At 36.3% G+C, this 20,530-nt stretch overlaps 1 protein-coding gene across 7 annotated transcripts in view; it reads right to left on the bottom strand.

The window, feature by feature from the left end:
- DISP1 (dispatched RND transporter family member 1) overlaps positions 1–20,530 on the bottom strand; it is a 200,118-nt gene that overhangs the window by 13,991 nt on the left and 165,597 nt on the right. For all 7 annotated transcript variants that reach the window (XM_074351659.1, XM_045509488.2, XM_010973982.3 and 4 more), the window contains 3 exons: positions 7,826–7,855; positions 1,208–1,331; positions 248–375 (listed from right to left, as the gene is read on the bottom strand). In XM_074351659.1, the coding sequence (XP_074207760.1) occupies positions 248–375; positions 1,208–1,331; positions 7,826–7,855 (282 nt within the window). The remainder of the gene's footprint in view (positions 1–247; positions 376–1,207; positions 1,332–7,825; positions 7,856–20,530) is intronic.

The following is a 20,530-nucleotide window of genomic DNA, read 5'->3' as shown; positions in this document are numbered from 1 at the left end:
TAACTTGGAAGGATTAACATAAGCAACCAACATAAATTCTCTCACTTCTGAAAAAGGGAAAACGAAACCCCAAACCCTCACTTTTTCGTCCTCACACAACAAAATCTTAAAAGACAATGACAGTTGGAACAAATTTGGTGGCCAAGATTTCGAGCCCACACACTTCCGATTTAATCTGTTTGCTCAGGCAATGTTCAAAAGTGGAATTCATTAGCTGCGTTTTGTCTCAAAGTTAATAAATGATTACCTTTTGGCTTGTTCATCTGCATATTTAAAGGGGTAATTTGCTAATGTTGCTTTGTATCCTGTATTTTTCACCATGTTATTCCATGTGACCAGCCTCTGGCCTATTGCAGTCCCTCTTGGTTCAAAACCCTAAGGCAAAATATTACAAATTCCCATTAGTGTACTTCATTTCAGGCCAAGTACAGTCACAACAGCTTGGGAAAGCAACGTCAAGGTGATGTATAGTTTTCAACAGAAAATATACACGTTCCTCTCAGCGACTCCAGAGGTGAACTGCATTAAAGCAGATGACTTGACCTAAAAATGATCACCTATTTACTGTGACAAAATGATCTGATTCTTTGGTAGCTTACATGTCTCAGGGAAGAGGAAAAAATAAACAAACTTATCTGAAGCTTCTTTTTCAAATTCATACCTAAGCATTTAATAAATACTTATTTTTATGTTCTAAAAAAATCACGGTCAAATTAAATTGTTTTGCATGTAGTGGCATTTTACAAAGAGTTTACCATTATCTTTGCTCACATTTTCCTCACTATTCCACCCCAGAGAGACATTTACTTAAAAACAGACCCTGCTATTTCTTAGTTATACTAAAATTCCTTACAGTTCTTTGGGGCAAGAAGTGACATTCAGTCTTAAAGATTCTATGAAAATGTTTTTACAGTATGCAGATTCTCCAAATTACTGTTTTTTAGTTTAAACACAGAGACCAAGAAGCAAATTTCCAGATTTTTGATGGTGAGCACGTTCCTTGATCCTTTTTGTGAACCTGAGAGCACTGCTATGTCTTCACCTTCCTGACAGAGAGCTGTTTACTTACTGATGACTTGAGAAAGTTTTAAAAGAAATGGGATACTAAACAACACAGTGCAGCATGTATTAAAATGCTTCATCTTTTGAGATGATCCTGGACTAGAGAAAATAGATAAACAAATTCTACTGGCTCAATTCTCCTTACCAGCAATGGGTCAGAGAAGTCAGGAAGCTCTGGCACTAATACGCCAACCAAGGCACAGACCACGATGAACACAGTGCACATGCCCAAGACGACCACAGGCCAGTCCGCTATCAGGGCCGCGTAACTGCAAAGGCAGGGAGATTCACACAGAAAGCCTCTTAGAAGCAGAGCAAAGTTTTTTGCTACCTAAGAGAGCAATTTGTTATATCCTCATATTTCAGACCTAGTACAGGGATTTATCAATAAAAGACCTAATGAGATTATAAATATTTATATGTAATTGTAGTAGAAAATTAGAAGATCACTCTCCTTTCATTTTTGTGATAAAGCAGCAGTGGTCATTGTTACAGGCCATTCAGACTCAGAATAATGTCCATTTCTTTTTTTCCCCATTTTATAAATTGAAGTATAGTCAGTTTACAATGTTGTATTAATTTCTGGTGTATAGCATAATGTTTCAGTCATCCATATGCATACATATATTCCTTTTCATATTCTTTTTCATTATAGGTTACTACAAGATATTGAATATAGTTCCCTGTGCTATAGAGTAGAAACTTGTTGTTTATTTTATATACAATAGTTAGTATCTGCAAATCTTAAACTCCCAATTTATCCCTTCCCACCCCCTTTCCTCCCTGGTAACCATAAGTTTGTTTTCTATGTCTGTGAGTCTGTTCGTGTTTTGTAAATAAGTTTGTGTCTTTTCTTTTAGATTTCATGTATAAGTGATATCATCTGGTATTTTTCTTTCTCTTTCTGTCTTACTTCCCTTAGAATGACAATCTCCAGGGTCATCCATGTTGTTGCAAATGGCATTATTTTATTCTTTTTTATGGCTGAGTAGTATTCCATTGTATATGTATACCACAACTTTATTTCTGACAAACAACATTTTATTGCTACATCTGCACCTGGGAAAAAGAAGATCTTAAATCTCTACTTCCTAAATGGAAAGAAATATATTTTAACAGAAGATCCATCCTCCTTGGACTCTCTTCCAGGACTTTTGTTTCTCCAGTTATTCCCTTCCTCCATACTTTTATTCCATTAGTTCTTGCAAAAGAACTTAGCCCATAAACAATTTCAAAGAGAAGAAACTTTAAGAATAACCAAAGCAAACCTAAAGCTTCCCATAAACCTATTAACTTTCCTTTTAGCTATAACTATAATGACCATGTCCACTAGACTATGAGTTCCATGAAGGCAAAGACTTTTGATTGAGTGAGTGAGTGAGTGAGTGAGTGAGTGAGTGAGTGAGTCTACTATCAGTGCCTTGAACAGTGCCTTTTAAAAGGAGTTCAGAAACTATTGATTGATTAGATGAACAAACACCCCTGAACCTGCCCTCCCTTCACTCTCCAATCAAACTGGCTTTAGTTTCATACTACACCTCACAAACTCCTCTCTGTTACCAAATCTTACCATCAAGCTATTTCTTCCAGCACCCTCCCCACACCCCCAATCACCATCTTCCACTGAAAGACCTGTTTCTGGGGCCCTTCCATAAGATCGTGGGCCATCCCTTATTAACTTGACGCTTCCAGATCTCGATACGAACTGAGTGCTCAACAGAAGTTGACTAAACTGAACTTTTCTCAAATTCAAAATGTACCCTGCCAACTTCAGGCTACTTGAGTTTTTTATTGAGAAGAAACATTTAACTTGTCAGCAATTACTGTGAAGTTCTCAACAGTGTTAGTTACCTGGGCTGCTCTGATGGCTATTTCTGGCTCATTTGAAATAGGCTTCTTGCTAATATATTTTGAATTTTTTCTTCAAAATCATGCCAGTGGTGTAAAGAAAGCTGGCGGCTAACAACGGCATTCTGAAAAAAAAGCTACTATATGTCTCTAAGAATGGACTGATTTTTATATTCTAATCTCTCAACTTCATAGATCTGGCTTTGTGATGTTCAAATTAAATTTTAATAGGGAAGTTAAAATATAACATAATTATGCTTTAAGGGAGCACTTGCACAGGCATTTTTCATTATTGTTCCTTTAAAAGCAACCTTGGGAAAATAAAGAATAGCCTTGCACCCAGTAGGAGTTCCAGTTGCTCTTATGCTTTGCACAGATGATCATCTCATTTAATTCTCACCACAACTTTATGAGATGAAACTGAGGCACAGGCGTGTTAAAGAACGTGTTCAAAGTCACAAGCTAGACCGGCTAATAAAACAAGTCCTGGGGATGTAATGTGTAATGTACAGCACGGCGACTATAGTTAATAGTACTGGACTGTATATCTGAAAGTTGCGAAGGGAGTAGATCTTACAAGTTCTCATTACAAGAAAGAAAAAAAAATTTGTAACCGCGTGTGGTGCTGAATGTTAACTAGACTTATTGTGATTATTTTGCAACATATACAAATACCAAATTATTATATTATACACCTGAAACTAACATAAAGTTACATGTCAGTTATATCCTCTCAATTTTTTTTTTTTAAGCCACAAAGTGAGGAACCTAGGTAGTCTGGTTCTAGAGTCTGGCCTTTTAACCACGATGATATTATTTCTTGCTTCAAACACAAGAGAAACAAAAGGCATCAGGAATTTGCTTCCCAAACTTGCTACTGATGCTTCTCAAAATTGACATGTGAAAATTAAATTCATAAGCCACACTAATAGTTAATTCCTCTTTGCAAAATCACCTCGACCCAAAGGACTTTAAGTTTGAACATTATTCACTAGATTGCAAATTCTGGATTTAAAAACTCATTAAGGAAAAATTACGCTTGATAAGATGGAATGACTTTTCAAGAATAATTCTGAATATAATGAAAACATGTAAATCACAATATGCTGATTGTAGCTGTTCAAATGTAAACACCAAGTGGTCAGAAGCTTTCGTATTTCTAGAACACACCCAACGCTTACAGACTCTACACTATATTTCCGCCTCCACCAAATGCAAACTAAGATGAAAGTACCTGGTTTGAAGCAATAAAGTCCTTTGTCAATAGCACATTTGAGACTTTCTGTTCATTGCTTCAGACTTAAAAAGAGTCCTTTACATTTTTAGACCTTTAAAATATCAGCCCTATGAAATGAAAATGGCCCTGGGCTTATACAATTACTCATTATACTTTATGTTAAATGGATCAATTTTCTTTCAAATGTATCAGAAGTTATGCATTTTTACCTACAAATATGTTATCAGTAGAGGGCGGTGGGCCCCAAATTGCTTAGTTTTCCTACTGTGGTTTAATTTACTCATATAATGACTTTTTGTTTGTGTTTTTGGAAAATCTGCACACATGCATTAGCAACCTGGAAAACCTCATTCAATAATTGCTTTTCTTGCCTTTGAAAACATTTGGTTTTGATTTTATAGCAACTGCTCTATACCGTATCCGTGCATTGACTACATATGGAAACTTTATGGCATCAGGGACTTCAGCATGTTTCTTCCAAACACGTTTAACCTTACGATATTACAATTCCACTTCCTCACCCAGCAGGTGTTTCGCAGGCCAACCTTTCCTAGAGACAACTGTTCGCACTTAAGGAGTGGAATCACCGTCCTGAGAACATAAAGCACCACGGGGGGAAGGCCCAACTCGTCTGAGTGAACTGTACTCGGACAAGTATTTCTCCTAAATATTACAAAACAGTTGAGGCTATTTGTGCTAAGACCCCACACTGCACCACACGTACAATAACAAAACCCAGACAATGGTTGGAATATTAAGATAAGAATCTAATAAAGCAGGAAGATTGGTGAAGTAAAGGAAATTAAAAATGGCCTATAAACCTGACCACTATATTTTTTCGCTAATTCCACTCAGGGTGAGTCTGGGTTCAGGGACATAGTCCATGGTGTAAATCAGAATGAAGTATCTGTACCCTCTTTCCTTTGAATGTGCATTAGACAAATTTTCAAGAGGATCACTCCTTCGACCCTAATATCTTCTTCTGCATACCATGTAATATTTGTCTTTCAGCTGCCTGATCTAATTTTGTAACTCTTTAGACCACGTCGCAACATAGTTGTAAATGCAGCCCACTTCTGGGATCCCGGGTTGCAGCAGGCAGTCCTTTTGCAGTGACTGAGCAGGGGGACAGTTTTCTTTGAGGCCCTACTGCCGTACCAGCCACTTAGGCTAGGGCCCGCGGTGTTATCCGTGGCCCAGCTGTAAACAGTGCACATCATTTCTCAACAGGTTAAGTCTCAAACAGTACACACAGATGAAGGGCTCATCCTCCCTTTACAAAAGGAAGAAACAGAGGGCGCAGGGTGAATGAAGGGTGCGCGCGGGTGACCTGGGGATCTGAGTCAGAGGGCACGCTGCCTGGTGCCTGGGCCGGGAGCCTCCTGCCACACTGCAGTTTTCATGAGCATCCAACAGCAAGTCCCTCAAGTCTACTCACAGATTCTCAGCACCTGATTATTGGGTTTACTTTGGAAAAAGATCAGAAATAACTGTTAAAACAAATAAACTAAGTGTCACAGGGCTAACTTATGCTCAAGTGACATTATATGGGGGCCTGTTTAAAATGGGCCATTTGTATTACAATGAGACCCTCCACAGTAAATTTTCCTTTCTCAGCTTACAAAGATTTTTTTCTTTTGCCCTTTTGCAGCCTTTCTGCAAACACTCTCCTCTTTCTCCCCTTCCTTTCTGAACAGAGAGCCAGGCTTCAGAGAGTATGAATACCTCCTTTTCCTGACCAACCACCCAGTCCTTAATCCCTGATAGCCTGACTTCTGCTCTCCTGGCTCTTCTGAAACCGCCAGGATCAATTAACCAGGCTTGGTTTTCATCCTCCTTAACCTGAGCAATGTTTAACACTTTAGCTACTGCTTTCTTCCTAAAAAAAAAAAAAAAACTCTTCTTCCTCGATTTCTTCTCTATTTCCTTTAATATCTCTTCCCTATTCCTCTTGTCCTTTAAGGGTAAGCATTTCAAGATGTTGTTTATCAAAACTTTTCTAGCGGCATCAACTATCAATTTAGTGGGAGGAATGATTGATGCTACAGGACTTCACAGAAGGAAACATTACAGAACTCCCTCTTTCTTGAAGGAATAAACTCATTCAACAATTAGTATGACTTAGTAAGGAGGCTGGCGTTCTGGGAATAAAATAATGGCAGACATGGGATACTCCAAGGAACTTAGAGCCTAATTCAGAATATCACACAGGTACACAAATACCTGCAAAACCAGGTCAACGGAGATGTGTTTTTGGAGGGATACAGATAAAATGTTTCGTGAATTCAACAGAGGAAGAGGTTACTTCCAACTGAGGTGGGAAAGAGAAATCAGAAAAGACTAATTTTAGGAAGAAGTTGTATTTATCTGTGTATATACCAAAAATAAGAAATTAAGACTTTAATAAATACCAATCTATGAACAGAAAAAAACATATATGAATCTTTCAAAATAGAAAACTTCTGGTCATTGAAGAAGACCCTATAGTTTCTAGAAAAATGGAAATTCATTTTCTTAATATGTCATATTTACTGGTATAACCTCTTTCCTTCATCTTTTTCCATAATTTTTTTGCAAAAATGGGTAAACAAAAGGTAGTATATGCATACGATGGAATATCAATCAGCCTTAAAAAGGAAGGAAATTCTGACACATGTTACAACATGGGTGAAACTTGAGGACGTTATGCTACGTGAAATCAGCTAGTCACAAAAGGACACATAGTGTACTATCCCACACATATGAGGTATTAGAGTAATGGAATTCATAGAGTTAGAGTAGAATGGTGGTTGCCAAGGGCTGGGGGGGGGAGGGAGAAATGAGTAGGTACTATTTAATGGGTATGGAGTTTCAATTTTACAAGTCGGTAAAAGCTCTAGAGATGGATGGTGGTAATGGTTGCATAATAATGCAAATGTACTTAATACCACAGAATTGTACACTTTAAAATGGTTAAAATGGTAAATCTTATGCTCTATTTTACCACAATTTTCAAAAATAATTTTTTAATGTAAAAGGCATTTCCTCATTAAAATTTATGTAGTAATTTTACTCCAGAGAGGATAACTCCTGAGGTACGCTTCAGAGTTATCTGCATCTGAGCTAAAGAAGCAAATACATTTCAAAGATCACTAAGAGTTTCTTAATAATATTGTATCTGGAAACACAGTGTACAAGGACATCTGATGCGACATGCTTTTTTTCAGAAACTCTTGTCCATTGAAAATTTTGCTTTTCCACTGAAAAACTAAAACTTGACAATTTCCCTAAAAAAGAATCCTTCCATCTTAATATGAAAGCAAAAATTTTTAGAAAGCGACACAGACAACCCATCTGAAATAAGCTGCCATGAATTCAAGTCATGGTAGTTGGCCAAACGGTCCTTCTCTCATCAACAAGTAAGACATTGAGAAGCCATTCCATTACAGAAAAGAATTCGAGATAATTAGGCAAATATAAATGATTGAACTCAAGCAGAATTTAAAGGCTAAACGTCTACCTTGAGATTAAAACCACTTTTGGAGATACAAGATTCCTCAAGCAACCAAGTCAGGGGAAATTTATTTTTCCTTCACAAAAATATGAACGAGGAAGGTGAAAACAATAGCAAAATGTAAAGAAAATACTAAGAGGAAAAAAGCATGTCACTAGTTAATAAGATGACCCAGATTACTTTACCTTTTTGGTAACTTGAAAGGTCTGGATGGTCTGGAAAAAAAGCAAAGGAAAAAGAATCAGAAACAAGGCATCATAGGTGAAACAAATGCTTTATATACGTGTTTAACACCTTTGCTTTCTATCTCTCCTTATGGAAACATCCAGAAGGGATAAAAAAGACAATCTTCGTTTGAGAGATTTTGGATTTAACAATGAATGTTGACTGTCTTGTACACCAGTAAGTGAGACCTTCCCAGACTCTAATCACACCCTCACCCTCCTAAGGGAATCACAGTTACACCCTGCAACGTTCTCCAAACCTACAGCTACAGATTCCCTCAACCTTCTCACTACTGGAAGCCACATACCTGCCTCCAATCTAAGCTGCTTCTTACCTATCAAGGATCTCCTAACATCTTTTTTTTTTTTTTTTTTAAATAGGACATCAATACCTTCTTCAACTGGAAATTCCTTCTTCAGCTACAAAATTCTCTACTCATGTTTCATCCTTCTCAAATACAGTGGCTCTCACAGTATGGGATGAAAACCCCTGAGACTTCCTGAGACCCTTCACAGGGTTTGTGAGGGCTTCCCTTTACTAACTCCATCACTGGTTAAGGCGAGATTTTCTCCATAATTTTATATGTTTCAACCGAATGGCAGACCGCAATAGATTGACTGCAGAAACAGATACGAGAATCCTACTGTCTTTGCAAAAATGTGAAACAATGTTAATCATCTCATTAAACATTTTTTTTGTTTTGGAAACTATATTTTTCATAAAAAATGTTATTTATGTTAACATGTAAAGGGCTTATTGTCATTATTTTAAATGAGGTAAATTAAAAATGTGAAATCTCACCGTTTCAATTCCAGTGTGGTACATACAGAAATAACTCACATAAACAAAATACTTCTGGATCTTTAATAATTTTTCAAAGTATAAAGGGGTCATGAGATCAGAAAGTTTGACAACCATTACAATGAGAGGCTACTTATATATTTGTTGAATAAATGAACAAATTTCCTACCTGTGTACTCTCCCCTAACCTGTAATCTTCCAGCATGCTGCCCCATACTTTGAGGAAACAAAACAAAACAAAATGAAAAATCTATCTTCAAATCTTTCTACTTCAAGCTATTACTCTTCCAAATAGTTAGAGCCCTACTTTAGAATTTCTTTGAGATCTAAAGTTTCCTTTCTTATTTTCTCTCTCCATTTACATACATGTATTCATTCTGTAAAAAAAACCAAACATTTATTTCACTCCTGGTATAGCCATGAATGAGACCAACAGGGTTCCAATCTTCATGGAACTTACATTCTAGAACGTACTTTGTATTCATCTGTTTACATGAAAAATGCATATGTCCTAAATTCATGCTTTATATGTGAATGTCTTCATTAATGGCTCTAAGTCCATTAAAAATAATAAAGTCAAAGAAATGGAACAATCCCAGAGACTGCAAGCACTGGAAACAATCTTAGAGAATACATGTTCCAATTCCACCCCAGTCCTGTTTCTAGAGACGGGCCTCAGCTTCCCTTTGGTCATTCAGGGTCTTAGGAGCAGAGCTGTAGCGAGAACTCGTATTTCCTGGTCACTAATCCACTGCTCTTAGTCCTGTGTGTGTCTGTCTGTAATACCAAGGGGAAGAAACAACATAGGGATAATTATAAAGTATTCATCTGTCATACAGGAAGAAGTATTATTTCTTTTGGGAGATGTGGAATTGGAAGCCAGAGTTTTCAGTAAGAAGAGCATGAGAACTTGTTGCTTTATGAACAAGTATGAAACCGAATATTCACAGCATTTCTAAAGAATACCCCCCAAAATGCATTCTTTTTATGTATGTACAATAAAGAGAATTCATTTTCAAAAGCTAAAAACTGACATTAAAAGCATACACAGGGACTATATCCTCTTTGTGTTCACATCTCGGTAACCTTGTGTAATGTATGATCCTTTGTCAGATCAGACTTTGCTGGATTAATGAATGAGCATCTTTTATTACTTTTCTCAGGCTCAGCAGCTTTGAAGTCAGTAGTCAATGGACAGGAAGAAAATGAGGCCATAAATATCAACAGAGGTAGATTTAGTTCTATTTTCTGTTTGTTTATTTCTCTCTCTGTTATACACACACACACACACAAGAGTCTATAACTTCAGCCCATTCTTAGCTGCCAATCCGACGCCCCTTTACCACTTTACCACGTTATCTAAGTTTTCATGTGTGTCTCTGAACCCTGTTCTCTTATTCAATGCTGCAGGAATCGTTAATCTGATGGCTAATCAGAAAGGTTAAAGTAAGAAATTTGAAAAAAGTGCCATATACATTCCTTAAATATCTAATTGTAACTTAAATGTATACTCTGCTGCCAATCTTTTCTTACGTATCGTACTGCATTGTCTATGATTTCTAGTTTTGGAGGACTTAGGATACTTGTGAGTATCGCAAGTAGACTAATTACAATATATGATCTAGGTTTTGGTGATGTTCCCCCAAATCTTTTATAGTTCTTTCTCTCATGCCTAATTCAGTATCAATTTCTTTTTGTAGCAATTCACATTTACCTAGTTTTTCCAAAGCCTACAATTTTTTCACAAGGACAACTCTTTCTTTTAGAGCCTATACATAAATGCATTATTTTAAAAATTTAATTAAATGACATAAAATGGCATGCATAGGTTTGGTGAGCATGCGTGTCAGATATGGGGAGGAGAAGCACGTGGATGTGGTAGTGAGTGGCCTGCTGGGCCATCTAAACGTGCAGCGGGAAGGCCCATACCCCCAACCCTGTGAGCTGGTACAGTTGGAAATGTGCTCTACACAAAATGAGCACTTCAATACATATGTTTGCTACTGAAGAGGTCATGAAGAACGTTTCGTTTTTTGGGGGGTAAATCTATCAAGGAAAAAACCCCACAGTATTTTCAAATATAATTATATATTGATTAAATGTTTTATTGAGATATAATTCACACCCCAAATAACTAATCCATTTAAAGTGTACACGTTAATGGGTTTTAGTACTTCCACAGAGTTGTTCATCCATCACCACTACCACACAGAGCTTTGTAAAGGACATGTTATCTGAACACCAATGATGAAGCTATTTTATGAGCTTCGTGAGAAAATTTATTTTTACAGAGAGGTTGAGTAAGATACTGACCAAAGAAGCCAATCACTTAACTGTTACACAAAATCTCAATTTTTTACTCCCAGTTTTCAAGTTCCACATCCTCAAAAATACCTCTTTAATTTTCACAAGAAGTTAATAGATCTTGATGTCACTAGATCTAAGGTGATCTCCAGAGCCACAGTTCTGGGCTAGATCATACTATGCAGTTACAATATATTTTATTATATACATTTTGGGTTGTAACAAATGTAAACATTCTCTTTTCACCAACTCAGCCTCACTAGTTTTTTTTTTTTAACTGAGAAATTCATGCATCCATAACTCGTTTACTCCCTAGAGACAGGAACAACTACATATTCATCACATTCTTTCTGCTTGAGTAAGACTTCATTTTATGTTAAATTTGAGACAATAAGTAGAGATTGTGAACATCAGTTAAGAAAGAAAAATTGAGGTTACCACAAAGATACCTCCCGGGAAAACATTAGATCCCTTTGAAGTTTTTATACTAATGGACATGACAAACAGATGTTTGAAACACATGAAACCACAACTGCAGGTTACACATGAAACCTGTTTGATTTATGGTTTACGGTGTTGCCATCTTTAATTCTGTCCTTACAATCTCTTACCAGAACATATCTGTTTAAGGAGCAAGCAACAGAATCCACCATATACTTTCAAAAGTAGTCTTCCTCCATTTATATGATCTTTCCGATTTGCTCCTTTAATAGCTATCGAATAAAATCTACAGAGTGATTTTTTTCATCCTAACCTCAGTATTGTGTTGCTAAATAACAACTAGTAAAAACAAACACACAAGAGAGAAACAATGTTTTTCCCAAGGTTCATTTACCTTTCAATACCATCTGGTCAAAACCCATGCCAAAAAACAAATAAAAAACTAATCTTAGGTAGGAACATCTGCCTGTTCTTTGGGTAGGGTTTTAGCCTTTTTTCTGCTGAGAAAAAGCCCCAGGGCAGATGACATTTGCGTGCTCCACCAGGCTGTGGTGCAGACAAGCTTGAGTTGTGCACAGTTCCCAGACGGCAAGCTGGAGTGTCGCTCTTTCTCTCCCATTTAAGAAAGCGTTTCTGCATGCAAGTGGGTGACAGTGACATGATTGCAGGGCTAAGCTCAACCCTGCTTTCAGACAAAATAACGCACTTACAGACTCGGTGCTCGTAATTAGCAATTAATTGCCCCAGGCACTTTACACGTGAGCAGTGTAATAGCAGTTGAGAACCTTGGCTCCAGCGCTCCAACGACCAGTGAACCGTGGTATGTGCACATACATCAGTCAGGGGGCAGCTAATGAGACTGTAAAGTTCTCAGGAGGAGGGAGGGTGGGAGGCACTCAGGACAATGGGGGTTGGGGGAGATACCGTGGCAAGAAAAATTTTTTTAGATGTTGAAGAAAGAGTATAGGAGGGGAAAAAGTTAACAAGAAACAGAAGAAATTCTAGAACAGTTACAAGTGGTCTGTTTCTGTATTTCCCTCACCTCTTCTCTCTCTTTTAATAATTTCTGGAAAAGAGTAGGGGATTGTAGAGTGAGGGACCTGGGAATACTAAAACATGAAAACATGCCACCCATCCAGGGAACTCTATTGTTGACATAGCTGCAGAATTAATATCACAACTTAGAAAGGGACCGCATCAAGTTTCACAAATTCCAAATAGCTCTTCTTAGCATTCAGGAAAAATCAAAGCTATGGAAAAAATAGCTTTGTATATTCTGAACAACTAAAATGCTATGAAGGAAATAGATTTTCTGCTTCATGGTAGTAACCAGATTTAAATAAGAAAGTGCTTAAAATAGGACATTTTAGTCTCAATAGTCCCATATTTTTGTCTCAGTTGGAGTGTGCCATATTGCCTTTTGGTAAAAGAGTATTCTGCACATAAAAACTTCAGTTCGGTGCTGGTATGTTAGGAAGAAAAGTATATGAAAGTAAAAAATCCACACTTTGAGGAGCATTCTTTAAAAGATTTCCAACAAAAACAAAACCAATCTTCATCACTAAGTATTTCCATGAATCATCACTGGCACATGGGTTCCAAGGTGAAGATGAAACAGATACACTGTAGACTAAGCTTGGCCTCTAATTCATCTTCATGCACCAGAACTAAATGTTTATGGTCTATGTCAAGTGATTTGAGGGATAACAATAACCACAATGACTTGTGTAATGTATTTCCTGACTGCTCAAGACACGTTGACTCAAAAGTACTGGTCATCTCGACGTCTCAAACTGTCATAACTGACCAGAGTCCCACCACTATATAATGTATAAAGTAAACTAGGAGTGGGGGAAAAGGTTGAGAATGGAGGGCAAATATTTAAAGAGCATCTAATAAATACCCAGCTCTCTATAAATGTTAAAAAAAAAAAAAAAGAAATCCAGCATAAATTAAATAAATATGAGTCTGAGGAAACTGTCTTTAAGAAAATAGTGAACTTAAGCGGGGGGGATATAGCTCAGAGGTAGAGCACATGCTTAGCATGCACAAGGTCCTGGGTTAATCCCCAGCACCTCCATCAAATAAATAAATAAAAACCTAATTACCTCTCCCCAAAATAAAATGAAATAAATTAATAAATAAATTTTAAAAAAGACAATAGTGAACTTAGTAATCAAAAGATGTGAGGTCAAGTCTGGGCCCTGAAACTCATTAGCTGAATGATCTTCAACAAGTCCTTTAATTTCTCAGGATTTATGAGAAATTGATAACGCCTAAAAATGATCTATATGAGTGACAGTGTTCTGTAAACTATTGAGCGTTAGCCAAAGGGAAAAAAGGTGTAACAACTACCACTACTATCACTACTACTATCACTACTACTACCACCACCACCTACTACTACTAACTACCACTAACTACTACTACCACCACCTACTACCACCACCACCTACTACTACTGCTGCTACTACTAACTACTACTACTATCACTACTGCTGCTACTACTACCACCTACTACTACTACCACCACTAACTACTACCACCACCACCACCACCTACTACCACCACCACCTACTACTACTGCTGCTACTACCAGCACCACCTACTACTACTACTACTGCTGCTACTACTAACTACTACTACTATCACTACTAGTACTACTACTATTAATACTACTACTACTACTACTAACTACTACTACTATCACTACTACTACTACTACTACTACTAACTACTACTACTATTACTACTACTACTACTGCTGCTGCTGCTGCTGCTGCCCACCGCCATTACAAGCAGTTCATCTGGAAATGGCGTTCAAGCATGAGTTAAGAAGTAACGCTGAAGACTAATGAGGAGTAAGGTGTAATGCCCTTCTATTCATAAGCACCGTGAAACTTTATGGTTTACTTTACTAGATTCAAATGGCACTTGCTACTAGCTGAATATAATAAAAATGAATGGGTTTCACCCACAAGCTTAATTAGAATAAGAAATTGTTAGAATTGTAAGAAACCCTAAAAGTCATCCCTCTAATCTTTGTTGTCATATAACAAAGGAGAAAAAGGTCCAAGGTCACAGAGCAAGTCAATGAAGAGCCAGGTCAAGAATGCAAATTTTCTGACTTGATCCTATAATTTTTGGCTACAGTCTGGAAAAGAGTGCACTGGTGTAGGTTATGAGATACTGCTGGTGAACCAAAAATGGGAGGAAGAGCAGAACAGGAAGACCTTTTTTAAGAGCAAATGCTACCTGTTCACAAGAGTACATATGCAAGGATGTTCACTGAGGTATGGTTTATAATAAAGAAAAAAATGGGAGCAACCTATGTGTTCATCTATTAATAGGAGGATGCCTAAATAAATGGTGGTACATCCTAACTATGGGACACTGTACACAATCACTACACACACACACACACACACACACACACACACACACAGAGGCTGGTATGGAAAGAGACATGAGAAATCTCAAAACAATTCACATGGCATTTATTGGAAAAACAATACACAAAATATGTAAATTTATGTTAAAAATTCTGAATCATGGCAAATCAACTGCCACGTTCATGATAGGAGAAAGAATCAAGAGTGAGTTTTTACTTTGTATTTTTGAATTCTTCAGGAGAACGTATTCACGGATTAGTTGTATAATTTAAAAGAAGTGAAAAGAACCTTATAAAGGAAAATTCATATGTATTCATTTAGGTACATGTGGCTGAAATATTTTATTTGAAACTTTCTCTCACTGATAAAGAATCTGGGGAGAAAGCAGGCATCCCGGCTAACTATATACTAGATGAAAAGAGGTAACACTATACGTACATTTTCAAAGAATTTAAAACAAAATATATTAAATACAAAATCTATAGTTAATTTTGTTCAATTCAAATATTTACTGCACAGTTTAAATGACACTAAGTCATTTGATTTTCATTGGAATCACTTGGGTAGCTTATTTTAAAAAGGGATTTCCAGGGTCCTCCCCAGGGACCTTGTTCAGTAGGTCTTGGAATAGAGCCTACACAGTCAGAACTTGAACCATTGCTTTGGACAATTTGCCAGGAAAATGTGACTTCCAGACAAGAAACTATTAGGGAATAATACAAGAAAATAATTGGCCTTAAAAGTATAGTACAAAATGTTAAGTGAAGGGGGAACAGAGTAGTTCAAAGAGTAGCCCCTGAACCTGACATAAGAAGTAGAATTTGAACTAGGTCTTGAAGGACAGATAGATTTCAGACAGATAAACAGGAGGCAGAGGGAAGGAAACAAACACTGTACCAAGATCTATGCTAGAGGCCTTCACGTAGCAGCGTGAGCAATGCCAACAGGACTTACGAGGGAAAGTGAGGAGGGCAGCTTACTGGAGTAGGGAGCGGGAAGCAAGAGACCAAAGTAGGTAAGAGAAACAGGAAGTTGCTAAAGATCCTTGAGCAAGAATGGACATGATGGAAACACCATTTTAGGATGACTGATCCGATGGCAAGATGCAGGAAATGCTAAAGAAAAGACCAGGTTGGGAGCCGGTGTAGTGTTCTAGGTAGACAGTGCTGAGAAGAAAAGAAAGGACAGACTTTAATCTTCCCTTCATGATTCAGAAAGCCTCTGAGAATCTTATAAATATGTAAATCTATTGTTATAAATATATATTATTATATATACTATATAATAATATTAAGTATAAAACCAATATATTTATTAATTATATAACAATTTTATATAATTATGTAACTTCATACTATATTATAAAATATATAATTTTATATAATATATATTTTATATAATTTTACATTATATAGAATTATATAATTAATAATGTTAAAATATGTATATATAACAAGAAAAAATTTTGATGAAATTTTGGATAAACCAAGGTTTATATATTATATGTATAACATATTTCCATACTCTCAATTGTTTAATATTTATATATAATAATGTACTTTAAGTATAATTAGAAATGCCTAAAACTACACTTATCTTTATATAATAAATTAAAAATAGTGGTAGTAAAAATAAATAGTAGTAGTGGCTACTGAAATAAAGCTAGTGATAATGTGAATCACAACACAACACAAAGAGGGTGTCCAAAAGGTTAATCTGGAAGTTGAGGGCATAGCTTTCTAAATTCATTTTGGGGACTTACATCAAGCCTGATTCAACAAATGTATTTTATTACTTTCATTAAGGTAAGAAAGACACACAAGCACATCCCTATTTTCAAAATTTTATGCATCTTATCTGTAAAAAAGTAAAAGGGTTTTGCATCTTCATGACAAAGTGTACAAATTATACAAGTAAGAGCTTGTACAATTATATGAATAAGAGTTTGTACATTAATTAAAGCCTCAGTAAAGGTGTATTTGCATTTCTGAAAATGTTATCTATTTTATTAATAGGACAGATCTTCATCAACTAGACTAGAGATCAAAAGTATAAACATAATCATAATTCATAAACTTGCCAATTGTTTTCTCCAACATTTCTGGTTTTCCATTTTTAGTATAACATGTCCATATTTTGTTCAGTGTAAGAACTATAATTTGAGCTCAACATTACAAGATTATTCATCTTTCTGAAATTCATTTCCTGCATATTTTGTATTATTTTGGCCCCCACAAAATTACTCAGTATCATACAAGTTTGAGCTTGGAAGGTTAAAAGTCACACCTGCTATCAAAAAACTTTGGGGGTGGGGAAGTTAAAAAAAATAATAAAAATCCACTATATCAAAATGACTTCCAACAGTGTAACCAATACCTTGCAGCTGTTGTGATATCTTCATTTTACTGGACAGGAGGATAGATTTATTCCCTCAACTTCTATAGAAATTCTTTGGTTATGCTTTTAAGAACAAGATATAGTGAAATTGATTTTTCTTCCTGAATTAATTTTCTCATATTTAGCTCTTTAAAAGTTAAATTTAACTCAATGGTCAAAAGCTTTAATAATAAAGGTCAAAGTAAAACTCTAACACAGTTTTTATAAAAATAATACTGATAGAAGGTTTTCTTCTCAAAGTCTGAGGTTAAAAAAAAAAATCAGCTATGCTTAAAAGAATTAGACTGAGAACAAATGAGAATTTTCTGAGGGAAAAAATGAGGAAAACCTCAAGATGGCAGGACCATGTGTTTCTCAAGCTGTGCTGAGGTCCTTGTTACACTCTGGTGCTAGGGTCACCAGGCTAAAACTGTAAGTTCACTGTATTCAGTTCATAATGCTGTAGATTCTGTTCACATCCCCAAAACTTATCAGACCAAACACCATGAAACAAGGTTTAGGAATTTATTCTAAGAATAACGTATTAAAAAGACCACAGTGAGAAGTCAGAAAACTTGTTACTAACTGGGGATTAATTTTGGGTTTTAACCTTTCTGGCTTCAATATCCTCATCTGTAAAGTAAAGAGAGTTGGATTAAATTATTTCTAAGGTCCTTTCCTGCTGTGAAAATCTATTGTATTCTCTTGCGGAATTTTAGAGAATTCAAGTCATCACAGAAGTATTTCAACACTCTGCCATGCACAAGCTGGGAAGCCAGGTTCCCCTAATCAAAATTCTACGTTAAAATACTTCATGTAAAATATTCAGTGAAAAACAGCACCCTTCCCCGCCCCCCCACCCCAATTAGGTAAGTAAGAACTAGTGTTTTGAAAGGCTTGGGTGGGGTGAGTATAGCTCAGTGGTACAGGGTACGCTTAGCATGCCTGAGGTCCTGGTTCAATCCCCAGTACCTCCATTAAATAAATAAATAACCTAATTATCACCCCCCTCCAAAAAAAAAAAAGATTAAATAGTTGGACTAAAAAATTTTTAAAAGGCTTTGAAAATGAATATTGGCTCTTTATGTGACTAGCTAGAGAGATTGCCTTTTTAAATGGCTAGATACATAGATTAATGGGGGAAAAAAGGGCGAGGCAGGAGGATGGGGCAGAGATCCCTGTGTTAACATCAGGTGAGCAGGGAGAATGATAAAGTGTGATGGCAGTAACACATCTGTGCTAGTTTGTGTCACAGGAGGGAAAAACAGCACAGGAAATCATACGAGGTTATCAAAGACGCTGGTGGCAAGATGTGGTCAGGAATCACCTAGTTCACCAACCTAATGGGTTTTACCAGAAGAGCAAACATGAAAGACTGCTCAGGTTGAAAGAGTTATTCTATGTCTGTGAGTCTATTTCTGGTTTGTAAATAAAATTGGTATCTTAAAAAATTTTTTTTTCTTTTTTAAGAGAGACATGCAGACATAGAAAACAAACTGTGGCTACCAGGGGGAAAAGGGCGAGGTGAGGGATAGATTAGGAGTTTGGGATTAACAGATACATATTACTAGATATAAAACAGATAAACAACAAGGACGTATTTTATAGCACAGGGAACTATATTCAATTTCTTGTAATGAGCCGTAATGGAAAAGAAACTGGAAGTGTGTGTGTGTGTGTGTGTGTGTGTGTGTGTAACTAAATCGCTTTGCTGTACACCCGAAACTAACATTGTAAATCAACTACACTTAAATAAAAAATAAGAATTAAAAAAGAAGTTATTCTGAGGCGATGTATTTTCTGCTTTCATTTTGGTTTTGTTTTCTGATTATAAAAATAACACATACATTTTTTTAAAGTCTGAAAAATGCAGACAATGATGAAGAAAAAATATCAGCCACACTCTTACTACACAGGTCTAGCCTCCATAATTCTCTTTGATCTATTTCCTTTCAGTATTTTTCCTTTGTGCCTAAATATACACCTTAACTATGCACACAATTAGGATTATACTAGATGCGTGAAGTATTGTCACTTATTATGAATTTTTTCCATGTAATTAAAAACTTCTGAAAATATGATTTTTAGTAGCTGCATAATGTTCCACTGTATTTCCCCAAATTTATTTAACATATGCACACAGTTGTAATCACATCAATATATTAATTTGTCTCTTTTGCATATATATATATATATATCTTTCCTATTTATTTCTAAGAGTCCTGTATTAAAGCTACAAAACATCAAAATTTTCCTAGTTTGTGATATGCTTTTTAACATGCATTTTAAAATTTTCAATGGCTGTAATTTTCCGTTGTAATTTTGATGACTACTTTTACAGTTAAAGAGTTATCCTTGATCCAGATGTCAGTTTTTCCCAATTTCACTTACTAATAATCTAGACCAGCCCTATTTCTTTGTGATGCTTCATCTATTATTTTCTGTAAGCCCTCACTTTAAGGAGAGAAGTAGAGTCCAAAAATTCATTTTTATAAAATATATGGCATTTGATATTGTGAGAATAAGGAGCTGATCATGGCACACCTGTTCAGCTAGGAGACTGAATTTCCACAGTTTGGCTGAACCTTCCAAATCTGTGCTGGTACGTGTTTTGGTGCCATCTAGTAACAGTTGTTCACTTGGGTGTAATTAGCAGTGGGAACAAATGTGGATTCTGAGGTTGACTGGTCCTTCTGGAACTACAATAGTGGTAACAGAAATCTCTCAGTTAGATGGTGCCTATTTTATTAAGCCAGATTTGGGGAAACTGGGCTGAGAAAGTCAGAGAAATATGGAGATCCACTTTCTGCCTCCCCCCTTCCTAAAAGAGGGTTGCCTATGATCAGAAGATAAGAATTTCAGCCTGGCCCCATGGGGGTGGAAGTCAGGAGCCCCTTGAGTTATCACACAGTTTTACTGTAGTAAAGCTTTATACAGACTAGGGTTTGTTTTATCTGTCCCATTGGACCCACTTATCCAATTCTTTTCACAGAATCACATTGTTTTAGCTACTTTGGCTTCAAGATAGGCAAGTCTCAGGAGGGAATGCATTTAGGAAATCCTAATTCTTTTTAAACAACTAATAGATTTACAGCATTATTCTTGCATTTGTAACTTGAAAGCAGTTTCAGTTAGTGAAAGATCAAAAGAGATGATTAAAGGGGCCCCCAACCGAATACAAGAAATTTAATTCTCCGATGACATGCACATGGTAGATGACAGTCTAGAACAAAGATCCTTAAGGACATTTCAAAAGTTTTTCAGCTCAGTCAGAACAACTTCCTAACAAGACAACTGCATGAACCTCAAGGGCAGTATTACAGCAAATTTCCCATCTGCTTCCCTTGTGCA

Source organism: Camelus bactrianus, chromosome 23 (assembly GCF_048773025.1).
Source record: "Camelus bactrianus isolate YW-2024 breed Bactrian camel chromosome 23, ASM4877302v1, whole genome shotgun sequence".
Classification (NCBI taxonomy): domain Eukaryota; kingdom Metazoa; phylum Chordata; class Mammalia; order Artiodactyla; family Camelidae; genus Camelus; species Camelus bactrianus.
Note: the sequence above shows the minus strand (reverse complement) of the source record. Positions and strands in the feature narration are given on the sequence as shown.